Source organism: Sparus aurata, chromosome 21 (genome assembly GCF_900880675.1).
Source record: "Sparus aurata chromosome 21, fSpaAur1.1, whole genome shotgun sequence".
Lineage (NCBI taxonomy): Eukaryota > Metazoa > Chordata > Actinopteri > Spariformes > Sparidae > Sparus > Sparus aurata.
The window spans coordinates 1,784,794-1,805,661 of record NC_044207.1 but is presented as its reverse complement, the minus strand read 5'-3'; the positions used below and the strand labels follow the sequence as shown (position 1 = coordinate 1,805,661).

At 42.0% G+C, this 20,868-nt stretch overlaps 2 protein-coding genes across 5 annotated transcripts in view; one reads left to right on the top strand and one right to left on the bottom strand.

The window, feature by feature from the left end:
* LOC115572425 (casein kinase I-like) overlaps nucleotides 1-20,868 on the top strand; it is a 43,250-nt gene that overhangs the window by 7,926 nt on the left and 14,456 nt on the right. For all 4 annotated transcript variants that reach the window (XM_030402473.1, XM_030402472.1, XM_030402475.1 and 1 more), the window contains exons 2-5: nucleotides 12,525-13,623; nucleotides 13,998-14,067; nucleotides 18,484-18,632; nucleotides 18,722-18,956. In XM_030402473.1, coding sequence (XP_030258333.1) covers nucleotides 13,378-13,623; nucleotides 13,998-14,067; nucleotides 18,484-18,632; nucleotides 18,722-18,956 — 700 coding nt within the window. In that variant the 5' untranslated portion in view covers nucleotides 12,525-13,377. The remainder of the gene's footprint in view (nucleotides 1-12,524; nucleotides 13,624-13,997; nucleotides 14,068-18,483; nucleotides 18,633-18,721; nucleotides 18,957-20,868) is intronic.
* LOC115572426 (zinc finger BED domain-containing protein 1-like) lies at nucleotides 8,357-10,145 on the bottom strand. The gene is made up of 3 exons (XM_030402476.1): nucleotides 10,060-10,145; nucleotides 8,951-9,579; nucleotides 8,357-8,863 (listed from the first exon to the last, which is right to left on the bottom strand). The coding sequence occupies exons 1-3, from the start codon at nucleotides 10,130-10,132 to the stop codon at nucleotides 8,471-8,473; spliced, it is 1,095 nt and encodes a 364-aa protein (XP_030258336.1). The 5' UTR covers nucleotides 10,133-10,145; the 3' UTR covers nucleotides 8,357-8,470.

The window sequence follows — 20,868 nt, the reverse complement described above, 5'->3', positions numbered from 1 at the left end:
AAAGACGCATGATTTGAGGACGTCATGTACAACTGACCAAAAAGGTAAAATATCAACATTTTAAGAGAGACTTACTGACATTGTGATCTGTCTTGGGGGGTCCTTCAGAGTCTGTTGGCTGATGCAACACCCTGCAATATGACTATCCACATCCAAATATGGTCATATATTGCCACTTTATGTGTGTTACCCAGGAAGGACATTTGGCAATCCAAAAGTAGGGACAAAAGTATCTCTTGAATAAAAATGGAAATAAGCTTAGTGTCGTTACTATATTTGTAGGTGTCATAACAAACATCAACACAATATTTTAGCATATTTTTGTACATTTTAAGCCCGGACGTTATCCAGGAAAGACAGTTTTGTACTTTTGAGCTAAATAGCTCCTTAAATTTTCATTTCTTATAGTAAATACTCACGTGAATAAGTAAAGTGGGGAGAGTTGAGTAACAAAATGTAGTGTTTTAAAATGTTTATATAATTTTAACATTATAAATATGCTTCGGACACCAGAATTGACATGCCGCGTCTTTGACCAACTTACAGCCTAATTGTTTTTTTTCTGCAGCCTTTTTGTTTGTAGTGCTGCAGATTGTCCTGACTGTGTCAGTAGCAAAAAACAACAAGAACAGGTCTTTTGGGCTGTAGGAGGAAAGTGTCTCTAGTTGGACTCCTGGTGTTCTCCTTGGCTGAAAACGGCTCACTGCTGGGGCAGCGTCAGCATCCTCCGCTGTCTTCCAGGGCTTAGAGCGAGGGTGTGTCTCTGCTGCCTGAGCCAGCGGAGATCGGGACCTCGTGGGCGCGCCGTGCTGTCCTGCCCTCTGCGCGGAGCGCTCTGTGTGGACGTCGGAGGCTCCTCTTCCTCTTTCTCCTCATCCAAAACACAAGCTGGATCACCCACTTCATCGGCAGAGTCCTCACTCTCTGGCTCAGACTCTGGCTCAGCGTCTTCTTCAGCTCCATCCCGCTCATAGAAGAGCTGCACTGCCTGCTCCACATTCAGGAGTCACCTCATCGTTTTGGCGCACAAAACTCAAAGATGACTACACTACACACTAATCGCACGAAACACACTACACTACACGCTATTATACACTCAAAACACGCTAACCATACACTCAAAACACGCTAAATATCACAAATCTCGCTATCTCCGTCAATATCACTGTCTCTCTTTTGCCGCCGCAACTCTCACAACTTTCCCCACTTCCTTAGCAACCAAATGCCGTGTTTTGATTGGTTTAGACGGTGCACTTTTCCACCAATAGGAAATAGGAAGGGGTGTCACATGATTGTTTTTTAAACATTTCCTTCTTGCAAGCACTTTCGTTGTGAATCGCCCGTCTTTATCGCTTCTTCCTGCACCAAACACGCATCATACGTGACGGCAATATTTGCGAAAAAGTGTGGCGTACATTATTTATCATATGTCCGGTTTTACTTGGCCTATCAACACGATTTAAAAACTGGTATATAGTTTTGAAGGCTGCTCGAACTCATGAAGTTGGAACCGAGTCTCACAGATGCACCGTTTCGCTGCTACGTCAGCTTAAATTGGTCACGTGATTTTGACGTGCCGGCGCGTCAATCGACTCCAGAGGATTAAGCTTTACCATTGGTATAAGCACCAGCCCGAAAAACCAAAGTATTTCAGAGCTGTTTCACTGCATGAGTGTACAGGAGTTCTTAGGAGAGAATGTCAAACTTGGGCAATAATTTGTCACCCTAGAGTTTGTTCAGAGATGTAGATAACAGACATTTTTTCAACTGAAGACAGCTTGCTCAAATATATTTGAGCAAAGGCTTCAGTCTTAAATATTCATGCAATAGTTGCAAACTCTTGTTTTAGCTGAAAGAAAGTGTGTGGGAGTGATGTTGCCTATCACTTTGCACAGGCCTAACCCTTTTTCACATATGGCCTATACAGCAGCATTGATTTTTTGCTGCGAGTTGCTCAATATGACAGAGGCCTCTGTGGGAGGGAAAACAAAGTGTTTGACCTGCTGTAATTAAAAGCATAGACGTAACTTCAGTCAGGTCCAAATGCTGTTCTACTTTATTATGCAATCTGATTTTATAAAAGTCTTTTGCAACACTGTTAAGTTTGGCACAAACTAATTCCTTCATTTGATGAACTCAGCTGAGCGCAGTGCTCACACAAACAACCAGGCAAAGAGTTGATGCAGCTGCACTGTAGTTAAACTTGTTGCTGCTCATAGCTCAGAAGTCCACAGAAATCCCACTGTGATCATAGATTGGTATTGGCATCAGCCTTTTATATTTAACATGCATTCATCAACTGTTATTGGCTATGCATGTCTTGTGATGGGTGTCTCTGGTGATAGTGGATGAAATCAGAAAGTATCTGACTAGATTGTATATCGACCCGTTTTATGACTATAGCCCCTTTCTGTCTGGGATCATTAAAGTAATTCTATCTATCTTTCGCACTGCCTTTTCAAGGTGGGAGCATTGCGCCTTGCTGTCTCTATTAAAGTTACAGAGGGGAATTGAGGGGACAGTTTGTTGTGCCTCTGATCTGCCAGCGGAGGTAGTAACAGAGGTGAATCAACATGTTACCAGCGCAGGACAGGACTGTATAACACTCAAAATAAAAGAAATGTCCCACACTTAAACCAACAAAGCAACATTACAAGACCAAACAACTGTAATGTTGTAACAGCAAAAATCTTAACTCACATGTCTTTGTTGCCCTCCACATTGTGTTGTTGTGGTTGCTGTCTCTGGCAACTTGTAACCCTCCCTGCTGAGTCTTCTGTGAACCTCTCTCCGGAAAATGGCATCCCTCTCTGGGAGTCAGAGCCAGACATTTACTGACCATGTGATGTCATTTAAAGCAAAAACCTTCTCTTTGTCACTTTTCACGCTGCATGACGTGTCAGGATCTCAATCACAAATCATTATACCAGCGTCCATATGATCATAAAAAGTTTGCTAAGACATTTTTTTGGATTTACAGAAACAGATTGGAAACAAGCAAGGATCTAAACATTATGATGTGTGCCATCATGCCTCTTTTGGCTCGGCGATGCAGGTTAGAAGCAAGCATATAACTGAAATTATATAGCTGACTCAGAATTTGACGAGTTTACACAAATGAGCTATGTTTGTAGAAACCAGTGGGAGGTTACCTCGAGGCCAACAACGAAGTTTGATGAATTTTTAAGAGGGGGCAGTGTGTTTGACTGATGTATTGTTTATCCTCTGCAGAGTTAGATTCTCATCAAAGACTCATACATTACCAAGCTTGTAATAGCATGAAAGATGGGATGAAAGGAAGGTGAAGATAGATTGGATGTACAGGAGAGAGAGAGACAGAGAAGGAACTGGAGTAGCTAGGATGAGTGTTATTATTAGAAAAGGAAATCAGAAATGCTGGAGAACATGTCCTGTCCTCCTGCAGGAAGCTCTGGATTTTTGTTTTTTAATTTGATAGGCCAAATGCTACTATTCAATCAATTACGGGATGCAAAAAAATATTTGTTAGATTTTCTAAGATCGGACCTGGTTTCTAATAACCTATTGGCATGCTCTCTGATTAGGTTTTTTTTTCTCTTTCAGTCGCATTTTGGCAGTTTTATCTATCTATAAATACACGGAACCTCTGTGTGTCTGTGTGTGTGTGTGTGTGTTCCTCAAATATCTCTGCGGATCAGGATCAGACTGACCTGAGAGTTTCAACATGGCTGCTGCGTGGTCCAGTGGTGTGATATTTCGCATTTGTTTGGACTGCAATGATATCGTTAATAAATTATTTCATAAATGCTTTACAAATTCCACGAGCATTGTCCACCGGAGCCACTACAGTCACGTGCGCACCAGAGCCAATCACTGCACACCGTGGCCACGCGCGCACCAGAGCCAATCACTGCAGAGCCCACTGCGACCCCCCCACCTTAAGAAACAAGCAGATTTATACCTGCAGCGGCGCGAGCTGGACCGGGATTTTGCCGGCGGTTCGGTCCCGTTCTGTTCTGTTCTGTGCATCTAAACTGACTGTTGTGGATTAATGAGATTAAACGAGTCCGGACCGAGTCTGTTCGGGTCTGAGGAGATCCGGAGACGCGCGGAGAACAAAGTGGAATCGGAATCTGTGGATGTTCGTGTGTAGCTAGCCGCTAGCTACACGGCCCACCTCCCGAGGCGACGGACCGGAAGCATCGGCACGTCCAAAACCGGACCTAGGGTAAATAATGTCCGCCACGCTTTTTCGCGAACATCGCCGTCACGTTTGCTTTGTTTCTGGTGCAGGAAGAAACGGTAAAAACGGGCTTTTGTCACGAAAGTGTCCAAGCAGCAAGTTTGGTTGTTGAGGAACAGGAAGTTGTGGGAGGGACCTAGGCGAATGATTGACATGCAACGACGGTCGGTGTGTGTGAGAGTTGAGAGATTTGTGACATTTGGCGTGTTTGGAGTGTGTAGTTGGTGTGTTATGTAGTGTTTGGTGTAGTGTGTTTAGTGAGTAGTGGAGTCGTTTTTTTGTTTAATGAGGAGAAGCTGAATGTGGAGCAGGCAGTGCAGCTCTTCATTCAGCTGGAAGGAGCACAGGCAGACCTGAGCATTGCCTGCATTTAAATGTAAATAGTTACATATAACTTTGTAATTTTTTTAAATGTATGCACACATTTCGATAAACATCAATTTATATTTGCATTATAAGTAAAAAAAATAATAAAAGAAAATGGATTGTTAAACATATTTGTGGTTAAAAAATCTAACTTTTTCTACTCGGATTTCAGGTTTTTTTCGTGATTTTAGGTCCATTGTGTTAATACAGTATGTCAAAATAAAAAAAATAACTGTACAGTCACACATGTGAGGTTGTACTGAAAATAATGACACCAAGTAAATAGCTTTTAAGATGAAATATAATGGCAAAATCAAAAATAGTCAAAAACAGCCATTTATACCCTGGAATATCAGATTTCACAAGAAACCTAAATATCCCTGACGCCCCACCTTCAAACACAGCCTCATTTGGCCATCCATGAAAAAGCTCCTTAACCTCCCACTTTTTTACACTAGTGCAGTGCCCGTAAGATACACTTTTCTTACGGGCACTGCACTAGTTTTTTTTTTAGATTTTTGTTATTGCGACTCATTATCTGATCTGTACAGAATATCAGAGAAGCAGTTAGAGAAAAAGTCAGATAGGTCAACTGGGAGGCTAGTATCCGAGGCTTGTAGAAACACTCGCAACTTTTAAATTATTTCTTGAAATTTAAAAAGGTGTTGTATAAATCACTATCTCTCTATAAAACCAAGGAATCTCTGTCTGTGTGTGTGTTCCTCAAATATCTCTGCGGATCAGGATCAGACTGACCTGAGACTTACAACATGGCTGCTGCTTGGTTTAAGGGTGTGCGACATCAGATTTGTTTGGACTGCAATGATACCGTTAATAAATTATTTTATAAATGCTTTACGAATTCCGCTAGCATTGTCAACCGTAGCCACCATAGTCACGTGCGCACCAGAGCCAATCACTGCGCACCGAAGCCACGTGCGCACCAGAGCCAATCACTGTAGAGCCAGACTCCACGGCACACCTTAAGAAACAAGCAGATTTCTACCTGCAGCGGCGCGAGCTGGACCGGGATTTTGCCGGGGGTTCGGTTTCGTTCTATGCATCTAAACTGACTGTTGTGGATTAATGAGACTAAACGAGTCCAGACCGAGTCTGTTCGGGTCTAAGGAGATCCAGATACGCGAGGACAACAAACTGGAATAGGAATCTGTGGATGTTCATGTGTAGCTAATGTTAGCTGCTAGCCCACCCCCACACCCCACCTCCTGAGTCGACGGACGCGACGGCACGTCCAAAACCGGACTTAAAGTAAATAATGTCCACCACGCTTTTTCGTGAACATTACCATCACGTTTGCGTTGTGTCTGGTGCGGGAAGAAACGGTTAAATCGGGCTTTTGTCACGAAAGTGTCCGCAATAGAGATCGCAAGTTTTGAGAATTGAGAGATTTGTGAAATATAGCGTGTTTGGAGTGTATAGTTGGTGTGTTATGTAGTGTTTGGTGTAGTGTATTTAGTGTGTAGTGTAGTCGTTTTTTTGTGTTGTGAGTAAAACAATGAGGAGACTGCTGAGGAGCAGGCAGTGCAGCTCTCCATTGAGCTGGAGGAGCTCAGGCAGACCTGAGCCTGAGGCATTGCCTGCATTTAAATGTAAATGGTTAATATAACTTTGTAAATTTCAAACACTTATGCACAAATTTAGCAAACAATTTATATTTGCATTATAAGTAATAAAAATGGTTCGTTAAACATATTTGTGGTTCTCACAGTAAATAATCTAACTTTTTCCTACTCTGATTTTATGTTTTATGTGATTTTAGGTCCAATTGTGTTAATACAGTATGTCAAAATGAAAAAATAACTGTACAGTCACACATGTGAGGTTGTGCTGACGTCCCACCTTCAAACACAGCCTCATTTGGCCATCCATGAAACAGCTACTTAACCTCCCACTTTTCAATAGAAATACATAATTCCTACGGGCAATGCACTAGTTATACCAAACACGCCAAACTGACATCAAAGCAACAAAGTAGCAACAAAGGTGGATTGTTATGTTGCTTTACGTCATTTCATATTGCCTGTTTCTTCAACACACAGCAAAGATGACAGCTGTCGGCCGAATGTTCAGCGCTCGCGAGAGAGGAAATAACACTCCATGCCACTAGATAGCAGTAGTCTGAAGTCATCATTAATAAAGGAAAACCGCGTTGATGATGTTGATATACAAACCATTTTTTTAAAACCACTCTTGCTAATATAGCCAAATAATTAAGAAAATGTCTGATTAAAAAGTTGCAAATGGCATTGGTCAAGAGACTGGTCGAAGGGAAGGAATAACAGAAACCATGCTAAATGGGTTGAATTGTGGTAACTACAGCAACAGGCTCAAGGGGTTTTGCCTGTCTTTTTTCTGTTTCTCTTCTAATGGACCGATTTGCTTAATCTAACTATTATTTTTTATGACTCGATTGATATAACAATGAATTTACCCAAAACAAGATTTTAAAACTTGTCCTTCATATTTCAGTATTTTATTCAGTTATCACCAAACAAATATGACAAAGTATGCGCTACAGGGAATTATGCCCCCTGATGATCTGCCTCATCCTGGTTGTTTACTATTATTTTTAATCTGTCGATGAGGACAAACGATCATCAGAAGGACCAGCATAACAGCATAGCAGCTTTGTCTTTTGGCAAACTAATCAGTGGTTAGGTACCCAACACATTACACACACAGACCATGGAGTGACATTTCCACACAGCGCAGTGTTTCACCACACCATGGATTCCAACGTGAATCCCGCTGCCCCGAGATGCTTCCACTTCAAGTGCTCGAGCATGGCAGTTGTACTTTTAACATCCTCCGCGTCATCACGTCAACATACATCGACATATTGTGTGCCACTTCTATTTTCACTATGTACTAGATCACTAGGCTCTGCAATCACCTTGCATGGATTCTCTTACTACGGTTACGCAGACAACATCTAACCTCTCTTTTCCCCATCCTTCTCTGACACTCGCGTTGAAACACGCATCTGGGAATGTCAGGCAGTCATCTCAGCTTGGACAACTGTGCACCAGCTCAAGCTCAACCTTCATAAAACTGAATTCCTCTTCATCCCGGGGAAAGACTGCCCTCACATGGACCTGTCTGTCACTGTCGAGGACATCACAGTATCGCCTTCATCTACTACGACAAACCTGGGTGTAATCTAGGGCTGAACGATTTGGGAAAATAATCTAATTGCGATTTTTTTCCCCCCCAATATTGCAATTGGGATTTAATATGCAATTTTTTTTCTATTTTATCCTCTTTTTTCCCAACAAAACATACTGAATGATAACCCTAACCCCATGACCAACGCAATATTAGATACATCTACTAAATGTCATTTAGTGTAAAATGTTCTTTCCCATAGGCTGGGCCTATTTGTTAGAATTAAATTAATAGACGTATGACTTGAAATAAATGACATTTTTATTTAACTGCTCATTACAGAAACATCTGTGGCTTTGCCAATGTGCATTTAAGTAATTTAAACAAAGGCATACACTTTGTAAACACTGTGTGCAAAATGTACATTCTTAAGAAAAAAATTATTTAAAATTATGTGCATCTTACTGCTCCCAAGTCAGTTACATTTCACATAGCTGAAACATAGAATTTGCCTCTACTACTTTGAAAATATATTGTAAAATCAAAGTAAATAAAGTTATAAATAAAAACAGAGAAATGCACTTTTAGACAATTAATTTTAATTTTAATTAGACAATAAAAAACAATTTGAATAGTATAATATAGATCAACCTCACTTATCTCAAGTACACAACAATAACACACCACACAGACTAAAGTTCACTATGAGTATGGCACTGCCAGCCATAATGATCCAACAGTTTTGTTCTCAGAGGCTCACAGGTTTTTTGCTAAGAAAACCAGCATATTGACTTTTGCTGGCTTCGAGGATGAGCGAGTGCAAGTCACAATATTCCCTCCTGTGCTAAAAAGACGCTCTGAGGGAGCGCTTGTGGCAGGTACACAAAGATACTTGCGGGCCATGGTGCCCAACTGTGGGTAGCTGATCTTGTGCACCCTCCACCAAGCCAAGGGATCATCTTCTCCATCGATGGCAGGAATCATCAGGTAATTGTTTACCTCTGCCTCTGCGACATCTTCAAGTTTCACAGGCAAAGAAGGAGAGGCTGCGCTGGTCTTGAAAAAACTGCCAAGAGACCTCTTCGCCTTTTCCCCCAATGGCTGTGCACTTTGAGGTATCTGAACAGTTTCAGTACGAGACCTCCTCTCCTATTAGATGAAAAAAACAGCCATTAGTTTTCGAATTAGATTTTACAGAAAGATTGTATTTTTGTGAAATACTTAATTATCATTTACCCGATGATATGTACGTTGTGCTAAGTCTACCATCTCTGTCTTCAGTCGGGTCTTGATAGCAGGGATGTTGTCAGTACTGATGTACTGAATTTTGAACCTAGGGTCCAGGAAACAGGCAACATCCAAAAGGTCCTGGATGTTTGGGTCTCCATATTTGTTATTGAGGTATGCTAGGACTTTGGTTTTTATTGATTTAGTCAGGTCGGTTCCCTCAGCATCTTCAGCCAGGACTGATGTGGCAAAAAGGTGGAGTACTGGCTTGAGGTAGGAGATGCTCACATACTCCTCTCCAGAAAGAGCATCAGTAAATTCCAGTAGAGGATGCAGTGCCTTGTGAATTGACTCCAACACGTCAATATCCTGCCAGGTTGGGATGAGGGAGCGTGCATATCGATCACCAGACAATACCTGAGAAATGGCTTTGGCCTGTTCAAGCACTCTGGCAATCATCATTTCTTTAGATCCCCATCTTGTTGGGCACTCAGTTATGAGGTTGTGCTCAGGGAGTTTGAGCTCCCTCTGTGCCTCTGTTACTGCTGCCTTCTTCTTCCAACTGTGGGAAAAGTGCCCCACCAGCTTCCTGCACAGTGCTGTTGCCCTTGACACTCTGTCATCCTTGAGTGCATTTTCTGAAAGAAATAAAAAGTAGTGTATTACACACACTTCATTCTCTGTAATTCTGAAATGCACACATCCATACCCCTCTCTCTCTCTCTCTCTCTCACTCTCGCTCTCTCTCTCTCTCTCTCTCACACACACACACACACACACACACACACACACACACACACACACACACACACACACACAACACAAACAGTTTGTGTGTGTGTGTTCATTTCGAACATGTGAAAAACAAACAAAAACAGAAAATAAATGCAGGTCGGCATTCCACCACAGACAGACATATAAGCACATAAAATCAAAACATAATATTTCAATTTACATATTAGAAAAGGGGTGGGAGGAGGTATGAATTTTTTTGATTCCCATCCGCTTTCCACAACTCAACATAATTTATATATTTGTATATTCAGCTTCCTGATTATTAATCAACGCATCGCTCTCTCTTTTGCACACACACACACACACGCGACATGATAACTTACCAATGGCAAGATGTAATCTGTGCCCAAAACACTGGAGCCTCGTCCATTCATTAAGCCGTGCAGCCAGCACCATATTTGACGCGTTGTCCGTCATGATGCAGAGGTGTTTCTCCTTGTGGAGATCCCAGCTGACAAGCCCCTCTCTCAGGCCGGCTGCAATATTTTCCCCTGTGTGGTCGTCTGGGAAGTAGGTAGTTTGTAGGCAGTGAGCTCTGAGGTTGAAATCTTCATCAATAAAATGGACTGTAAGACTCTGGTAAGGCTCAGCTGTACGGCTTGACCACATGTCAGTAGTGGTAGCAAAAAACTCCACCGTTTTAAGCTCCGCGGCGACTTTCTCTTTGCACTTTTTGTACAGCTCTGGTATGGCAGTCTGACTAAAGTATGTACGGGAGGGTATACTGTACCATTTATCAAGTGTATTTATCAATGCCATAAACCCAGGCTTCGTCATTGTGCTGAGAGGCATCATTTCTTTGGCTATGAACTCGGTTATTGCCTGAGTGGTTTCCCCGTGCCGTTTTGAATTGCGTTCATATGGAGTGACACTTTCAAACATTTTGGTCAGTGATCCCTGTCTTGAGGCACTTGGCTTGTCTGGCGCAATGGTCCTCGGCATTTTGGCCTTACAACTGTCATACATTGATTTGTGGTATTTGCTGGAACAAGTTTGTAGTGTTACCCCGGGAAGTAGCAACGGGAGCACAGCATGCTCTGCACAACACCTGACGCTGCGCAGCATCTTCTTTTTTTAAACCAAAATAGTTCCACACCACCGATGTACTGTTCCTCTTTGAGACTAAAGTCTCAGCTGTGTCAGTTTCTTACTGTTCTGTCGAGCCAGAGGCCATTGCGCAAGCGGTTTAAGGGCAGCATGAAAAGTTGATGCAGCTGAGTTCTCCACGCTTTCGCTCGCATCACGTGACTACCTTGTATTAGCGCAAGTTGCGCTTAGAAAATCGCGTTTTATCATATCGCGATATTATCGCAAATGCAATTAATCGTTCAGCCCTAGTGTAATCCTCGATGACAGACTATCCTGCACCCCCAACATTACTGCTGTGGCCCAATCCTGCAGACTTGCCCTCTACAACATCCGCAGTATCTGGTCTTTACTCACAAAGGACGCAACTCCCAGTCCAAGCGCTGGTCATCTCCTGTCTGGACTACTGCAACTCGCTCTTGGCTGGACTCCCACCTTCTGTGACAAAACCGCTGCAGCGCACCTCAATGTACCCAAATTCTCCCATCTGACCCCCTCCTCCGTGACCTCCACTGGCTTCCTGATTCAAGATGATGGTGCTGGCCTTCAGACAACTTCGAACCCACATAGCCACTGTCGATGACCTGCACAGTGCAGGTCATAGACACCTTCGCCCATCTCACGCAATTACTGGCACATTGACGCCTCGGATTTAGTTAGCAATGGAGGCAGAAATAAGTGTACCCTCCGAGGCGTCAAATTGGCGGACCAAAACAGACCCCCAATATACCGCCCTCTGTCTAAATCCGCAGACCTAAAAAGGAAGGCCAAATTGGCGGCTTGCTGTCCAGTGTAAAAACTGCTATTAACTATGCAAACAAGGGCAGCCATGCACTGCAGGCACACTGTCAAACAGAAGTGCACAAGATGAAGGTGCAGGTCATAGCATCAACACAGTGTAGGCAGCACCTTTCTTCCAAACAGAGAGACAGCAACTTTTCCAAACCCATATTCATCTTGTCAAAACACACTTTTTTAAGGGCTTGCTTTTTTCATTCTGCGGTAGATTGTGCTATTAAAGTTGTGCTGTTGCACATTTCAAGAGAGAAGTTGTCAGTCTCATTTTTTATATAGCTTAATGTGACCATATATAGATGGATACTTTATTATACATTCATACTGTCTTGTAATTCTGCTTGAATTTTCTCTCAAAATGCACCAGATTGATGCTTTTAGATATGAAATATTCAATAATTTCTTGCAGGGGAGCAGGCCTCTGGACCCCCCCAGAGGGATCATATCCTTCTCACCTTTTTCACCTCTGACCCGTTTTCATGCCTGTTAATGTAGCCTTAATAAATAGCAGCTACGAAGCTCAGTCGAGGGCTTGAAAATTGTTTATTTTTTCTTTTAACTCTATCAACGTTGATATATTGTGGTTTTTCTCTTGTAACAAATGTACTTATTGTCTGTTGCTTTGGACAAAAGCGTCTGCTAAAAGCAAATTTATTTACATATTGATTAGTTCGACATGTCGCAGCAGCCCTAGATATATAGTAACCTGGGTGTCTTGTGCTGAGCAGCCAGCCAGCTAGCTAGCACTGACACGGTGCTGTGAAGATGTCTAGTTATGGGAGTCTGCATCTATAGTAACTGCATGAGAAGACAAGTACAGCTGAAGTCAGTTCAGTTGATTTCTATCATCATTATGGTATGTGAGTCAGTCTAATGAGAGCCTAATGTCATGTTCTGTGTCTTTCAGGTGGTGCATTGAAACTTCAGCGCACAGCATTTCTCACAGCCAGGGTGCGAAGCTCATCTGGTTTTCTGTAGAACTGAGAACTGTCACTGTGTGACAGTGGGCAGGTACAGAGGTCCAGCATTTGAGGAACACTTCTCAAAACCAGTCAACCAACGGACACATGGCAATGAATCAGATGCCTAAAGTAAACTGTCTGACCCAAATGTCAGATGTAAAAAAGAGGAACCACTGATCTCCTTCAGTTTTTGAGAAACTCAATTCATTCTTGCTGTCAAAGTCCGCACTGGGGTTGTATGGGTGTTGTGCTGACATCAGGATCTTGTCATGGTGGATTGGTATGTTTGAGCCTGAAGCTAGCGTAGCTTCTCGGTTTCATATAGCATGTTAGCATATGGCTAGCCACTTATGGTGACGGATCAGGCCATTATCCACCCCTCCATCACCATTTCTGGCCCCTACAAGGGGGAATATACTAGTTGGTAGTGATTCCCCCTCACCCCGTCATCTTCTCATTCCTTTGTCATTTAATAATCTATCCATCGGTCACAGTCATCAGTTTAAGCTCCATCTTTCGCTCTCATCAGTGCTTATCACATTCTTTTAGTACTAAGCCCTCTTAAGGTAAGCATAACTAAACTGGTGTGGGCGGACCATTCATTTGACATTTGACACTTTTCCCAGCTCAGTCCTTCCCTTTTTAGAAGTCAAATCCCAGCCCCAGTTTAGCGCTTATTTTGGCGCAGCATAGACCACCCTAACATCTGACAGTCAAGCCGCTAGGCAGTTTTTTTGGTAGTTTCTTTGGTTGCATGGAATAGGCTTAACCGTGGAGAGGCCAGGCTACCACAAACTGATGGACTTTGACAAGCGAGGAGTAGGAGGAGGAGGTGGAGGAAAGGGAGAGACAGAGGAGGCGAAGAGGATGTCTGGGAAGACGGGGAGTCGATCAGGGCATAGTGGCCGGGGTGCTGGCTCCAACTCTGGCGTTCTAATGGTCGGCCCAAACTTCCGGGTTGGAAAGAAGATCGGCTGTGGGAACTTTGGAGAGCTGCGACTTGGAAAGAACCTGTACACCAATGAATATGTGGCTATCAAACTGGTAAAACTTATATTTTCTTTCTATAGTTTATAGTATTGTAGGACAGCACACACAGTTTGAGAGTAAGAGGAACAATTATTAATCAAAATTTTCAGAATCAGAATGCTCTTGAAAGGGACAGAAAACAGTTGACATTGGACTTAAATTGTTATAGCTAGGTTTGGGTGCCTTGGCCTTATTATAATATATAATTATAATGATGATGATAGTGAGTGAGTGAGAGAGATTGCATATCATGATAGCAATATAATATTGATTGCTTTCTCATTTCCTCTTAGAACATGCTTAAAATTTTATGAAATCTTTTTTTTCTACCGCTGCTGTATCACAATTCTAATACCGCTGCTGTATCACAATTCAATAATCCTCTGTAGGAACCTATAAAGTCACGGGCACCACAGCTCCACCTGGAATATCGTTTCTACAAACAACTGGGAAGTTCAGGTGAGAACCACTGTCTTTTTTTTCAGGTGAATCAAGCCACATTTTAATAACCCACATGTTTAAAGAAGCATACACACTAATGCAAACTAGCAAATAAGACTTCTTCTGATTTTCTCCTATGTTTGCCCCTTGTGGGATGCCCATTCCCCTTGCACTGCTGTCCTTTGGATTTATCTTCATACTTTATTTTGACTAACTTGTGGGAGGTCCATGCTATTGCCCCACCAAGACCAAGCAGTATCTGTTGGTCGTGCTCCAGAAGCACAAAACCACTTGATGGGTTTACCAACTCACACATTGTTAATTAAAACACACAACCAAGCCAGAAGAATTGCTGCTGGTTAATTAATCCCGGGCTCCTGCAGTAAAACTCAACAACTGGTGGACGTGTCTGACTCGGGGGCTATTCAGGTCAGGAGCCAAGTCAGCGGAAGCAGGGTAGGCGCTTGGACTTAGGCAGTGAGAAGCTAGCCGAGTGTCCTCACTTCCAGCTTAAGCAGTCCCTATTTAAAATCCCACTTTTAAAGCAACATCTCATAGGTTTAGGGACCTAACTCTTTATAAGGGAGAGCTGGTCCTATTAACTACTTAACATTGTGTCTAAGCAGCCCGTCTAGCAAATGCAGCATGTTAGCAGCTGTGACTGCAGTCTGTACGCACACACGCGCACACACGAATTGGCAGTGTACAGAGCCCACACATACAGACCCTTTCCAAAAAATTTGAATATCATGGAAAAGTTCATTTATTTCCACTAGTGCATTGCCCGTAGGAAGCATGTTTTCCTAAAGAAAAGTGGGAGGTTAAGTAGCTTTTTCATGGATGGCCAAATGAGGCTGTGTTTGAAGGTGGGACGTCAGGGATATAATTGGCTGTTTTTGACTACTTTTGATTATACCATTATATTTCACCTTAAAAACTATTTACCTTGCCTTACTTGGTGTAATTATTTTTAGCACAACCTCACATGTGTGACTGTACAGTTATTTTTTCATTTTAAGGTACTATATTAACACTATGGACCTAAAATCACAAAATAACATAAAATCAGAGTAGAAAAAGTTTTTTTTTTACTGTGAAAACCACAAATATGTTTAATGAACCAATTGCATTAGTTATAATTCAAATATAAATTGTTGTTTACTAAATTGGTGCATAAGTTTTTGAAATTTACAAAGTTATGTGTAACTATTTTCATTTAAATGCAGGCAATGCCTCAGGCTTCTCAGCTCATTCCTGCCTGTTCCACATTCAGCCGTCTCCTCCTTGGTTTGCCTCACAACACGACTCCACTACACACTGAACACACCACACCAAATATTACATAACACACTAACTATACACTCCAAACACGCTATATGTCACAAATCTCTCAACTCTCAAAACTCGCTATATCTGTCGCCGTCTCCAACACATCACTGCTGCTGTCAATCATCCGCCGATGTCCCTCCCACATCTTCCTGTTCCTCAACAACCAAACTTGCTGCTTGAACACTTTAGTGACAAAAGCACATTTTTACTGTTTCTTCTTGCACCAGACATAAAGCAAACGTAACGGCAATGTTAGCGAAAAAGCGTGTTGGACATTATTTACCCTAAATCCAGTTTTGGACGTGCCAGTGCATCTGCTCCGTCAACTCGGTAGGTAGGCTGTGTGGGTCGGTTAGCGGCTAGCAGCTAGCTAAACACGAACATCCACAGATTCCGATCCCACTTTGTTGACCGCGCGTCTCCGGAGCTCCTCAGACCCAAACAGACTCGGTCTGGACTTGTGGATTGTAATGAGATTAAACAACAGTCAGTTTAGATGAACAGAACAGAATGGGACCGAACCGCCTGCAAAATACCGGTCCAGCTCGCGCCGCTGCAGGTATAAATCCACTTGTGACAAAAGCACATTTTTACTGTTTCTTCCTGCACCAGACACAAAGCAAACGTAACGGCAATGTTCGCGAAAAAGCGTGTTGGACATTATTTACCCTAAATCCAGTTTTGGACGTGCCAGTGCGTCCGCTCCGTCGACTCGGGCGGTGGGCCGAACATCCACAGCGCGTCTCCGGATCTCCTCAGACCCAAACAGACTTGGACTTGTTTCATCTCATTAATCCACAACAGTCAGTTTAGATGCACAGAACGGAACCGAACCGCCGGCAAAATCCTGGTCGAGCTGGCACCGCTGCAGGTATAAATCCGCTTGTTTCTTCAGGTATGTCGTGGGCTTGAGCTCTGCAGTGATTGGCTCTGGTGTGCGCGTGGCCACTGTGTGCAGTGATTGGCTCTGGTGCGCACGTGACTGTAGTGGCTCCGGTGGACAATGCTCATGGAATATGTAAAGCATTTATGAAATAATGTATTAACGGTATCATTGCAGTCCAAGCAAATGCTAAATTGCACGCCACTGAACCACACAGCAGCCATGTTGAAAGTCTCAGGTCAGTCTGATCCTGATCCGCAGAGATATTTGACACACACACACATACACACACAGACAGACAGACAGAGATTCTGTGTATTATAGATAGATAATTCCATTCAAAAATGTAAACTTTCATAGATTATAGATTCAGGGCCCACAATTTAAACAATTTCAAGTATTTATTTGTTTATTTGTACATAATTTGGGCTTCCAGCTCATAAAACCCACGAAAATAGGAATTCAAAAAATTAGAATACTGTGAAGAAATCAGCCCAAATTTTGCAGGGCATGAATGTTTTAAACTGAGTGTCACACACTAATCATCTACTAAACTCAAAGCACCTGCACAGGTTTCCCCAGGTGTCGTTAAATTGCTTCACTTTGGTTCAATTGTCTCAGTTCGGTTCAATATGGGGAAGACTGCAGACTTGACAACTGGCCAGAAGACCATCATTGATACCCTCCATAGGATGGGTAAGCCACAAAGGTTCATAGCTAAGGAGGCTGGCTGTTCACAAAGTGCTGTGTCCAAGCATATCAATGGAAAGTCTAGTGGAAGGGCAAAATGTGGCAGGAGAAGATGCACCAGCAGAAGAGATGACCGTGGGCTTCAGCGGATTATCAAACAGAGAACATTCAAGAATCTGGCCGAGATCCAGAAAGAGTGAAATGAGGCGGGAGTCACAGCTTCAAAAACCACCACATTCAGACGCATCCGGGAGATGGGCTACCAGATTTCATCTTCCAGCAGGACCTGGCCCCTGCCCATACCGCCAGAAGCACCAAAACCTGGTTTGATGCCCATCAAGCATCAAGGAGATCTGGGCTTCCATAACTCCCAGGCAATGCCACAGGCTGATTGCCTCAATGCCACGGCGCATCCAGGCAGTGATTAAGGCAAAGGGATTCCCAACAAAGTATTGAAGATTGACATATCGTTTTGAAAGTGCCATATTTTGATTGATTTGATCCTAATTTCTTTTTTTTCTGCAAAAAGGGAGAAGTAAATGTTGATTTCTTCACAGTATTCTAATTTTTTGAATTCCTGTTTTCGTGGGTTTTATGAGCTGGAAGCCCAAATTATGTACAAATAAATACTTGAAATCGTTTAAATTGTGGGCCCTGAATCTATAATCTATGAAAGTTTAACTTTTTGAATGGAATTATGGAAATAAATAAACTTTTCCATGATATTCTAATTTTTTGGAAAGGGTCTGTAATCACTTTAGTTAGTTACGCAAGTAAAATGGAAAAACATGTTTTGAAATGTAAAAAAATGTTTTACAAGTCATTGCACATCCTGGGCAGACAACTGGATTGTAAATAAAAATGTATCGGTCTCCGCAGACACACGTGTGACAGACAAATGAAACTACTCCTGTGTAGACAGCAAAGGTCCTGAATTAGACTCATCATAAATGTGATGATCTCAGACAACCTGAAATCAGTGAGGACTTAAAACTAGACTAGACTGATTTGAACGCCACCAACTCAGATCACCACTTGAAATTGACTTGGACTGGCTAGAGTCCTCACAGCCAGTCTCATTAGGGGAGCAGTAGAAAAAAAGTGACATTGACAATGACGACCAGTAGATAGACAAAACATACCAGATAAAGGTCAGTGATGTCAGTAACTCTGTGGTCAGTTAAGAACTGATCACCATGTAACATTTTGTTTGAAAGAAATTAATGCTGTTTAAAATCTGCATTATCGCTGTACATTTGTTGCATAAATGTTCATCATTTAAGAAATGTATAAAGCAAATTTAAATTTGCAAATTTGATTGTAGTTAGCATTATGACTTCTTTTGGACTCAAAACACAAAATGTAGAACTTATTGGTCTGGACTTGGGACTTGGCTGAGTCATATATTGTATCCTGGGCTGAGTGAATCAGCTCGCCTCAGGATGACAGGCAGTGTGGTGGCCTTTGGCTGCTGATGTTTGATCAGTGTACAGTGTTTCTATATTATGTGAATTTTCCTTATGTGTATCTAGAGGGTGTACCCCAAGTGTTTTACTTTGGACCATGTGGTAAATACAATGCCATGGTTCTGGAGCTGCTGGGCCCCAGCTTAGAAGATCTTTTTGACCTCTGTGACCGGACCTTCTCTCTAAAGACTGTACTCATGATAGCCATACAACTGGTAAGACAAGCATAGAAAACATTCATTTTCACTTTAAACGCAAGCAGTTTATTGCTATATTTTTTAGCTTTGCCTTTTTTGCTCTGCAGATAACTCGTATGGAGTTCGTCCACACCAGAAGCCTGATATATCGAGATGTGAAGCCAGAGAACTTCCTGGTGGGCCGACCCGGCTCCAAACGGCAACACACCATCCACATCATAGATTTTGGCCTGGCAAAAGAATACATAGACCCAGAGACCAAAAAACACATCCCATACAGAGAACACAAGAGTCTGACTGGAACTGCTAGATATATGAGCATTAACACACACCTAGGGAAAGGTGAGCTGTTCCCTCATGCTACATATGCACACATGTACCTCTCTAACCATATCAGCCATTCATGTCTTAGGTCATAACATCTGTATGAATGTGAGCAAACACAGATCTTACATGACAGGTTTATTGGTTTAATTTTTTTTGCCTTATTGATCTTTGAAAGAAAGACAAACAATAAAGTAAAGACGGAGAGGAACTATCACCTATAAGATGATAAGTACTGTTGGTGGGTTTGCAAACCCAGACGTATGAATTGCTTTCCAAAAGGATCTAGATGGTTCTGGTGCTTGCCTCACTAAGGCCGTTTCACTGGTGATTATAAATTGTTGAAAAACTAGATGCTTCCCTATAACAGACAGTGCTATTTTGAGGCAGCTTCCTGTGGTTTACTTCATTCAATTTATGCTTGTTGCATATGTTTGTGTTACGCTGTGTCTAACCATACACAAATGACATTACTTGCCTAAGCTCTGCTGTAGTTTTGCTTTTTTATGTAATCAATACTAAGTGGACGGTTGACCAATTACAAACTACAGCTGTCCACTCCATGTAGCGGCAGCAGAGTGGCAGCACAGAGTAGCGGGAGTCACATTTCACTTATTGTGTGTTGAGATTAAGGAAAGTTGCCAAGAAGAAAATGTCAAGGATTTGTTGTCAAAGTGAAGAGCATAAGAACCTCTTTCAAATTTAAACCCAATGCTAATAGGGAATCTGGTTATGTTGATGAGTAGAACAGTAGTTGGTTACCTTGTGTGAGGTTGAAAATGTGCAGGCTGCTGCCTGCAGCCTGTTTCATTGCTCCCACGGTCTATATAAAACTTTACTGACAAAACAAATGCCTAAAATGACAGTTTTTCTCTGTAAACACATTTTTGACATTGTGTGTGTTAAAAACAATTTCCTGTGACGAGCCTACTTCATAATAAAATTCAACTTAATCTTAAGTGAGTAAAATGCTTTTAATATGAAGCTGCAGTAGTAAGAAATGTTCAGTTTGCATTAGCAGGAAATTAACAAGGTTCTCTGCAGATAGTGAGCGTTTTTTCTAGTAAAAAGCCCAGCGTACTGGGTAACACCGGTCTCATGAGTTTAGTAGCCAATGGGAAAATGTAGTCACAGCAGATCCCCTAATTAAATTCTGACACGCAAGACTGCTTGTCCTGTTTGAATTGACAGTTTAAAATGTCTGTTTCCTTAAGATTGTGTAATGATAGCTTGTCCATTGAGCTAAATTAATAGTGATTGACTTCTCAAGCCCTCCAGAGTGGCCACAACAACTCTTTCACAGAAAAGCACCCATTTCATCATGTTCACTCTCAGGAATGACACACAACAAAAAAGACAGAAATAATGAGTGCAGCAGCTATTTTACTGTTATTGCTGAGTAACTAATATTTCAATAGTATTTCAAAACATTTTTGATTAATGTTGAGTTTAAACAATCTGATAGTCATAAAAAGCGGCCTGCATTATTTCCAATAATTTGTGATATGGGCAGGCATTCAGTACTGTCAGTGAGAAAATCATCTACATATTTGCTGAATAAAACATCAAAATTGTAGGTTATATATTTTTTTAAATCCCCAAATCATGTCAGAGAGTCTCAGTACTGTCACCTTTTTCAAGCCAGCTTTCATTCCTGCAAACACATGCTCGTGACAACTTGCATATATCCTGAATGACACACACAAAATCTGTTCTGAACACATGAAGGGTGTTTTAAAAACCAGCCAGATGGGAACAGTAGTAACCTTTAGGTTGTCTGCAGTAACATTTTTAAAAAGTTGACCTTTTCCAAATATAATAACACCTTTGGGAAATCACAAGTTGAAATAGTTTGTAATGTAAGTCCCAGACTGGATGTTGAAGCATGAGAGGTGTTGAATTTAACACCAGTGATGTGGCCCAGTAGTGT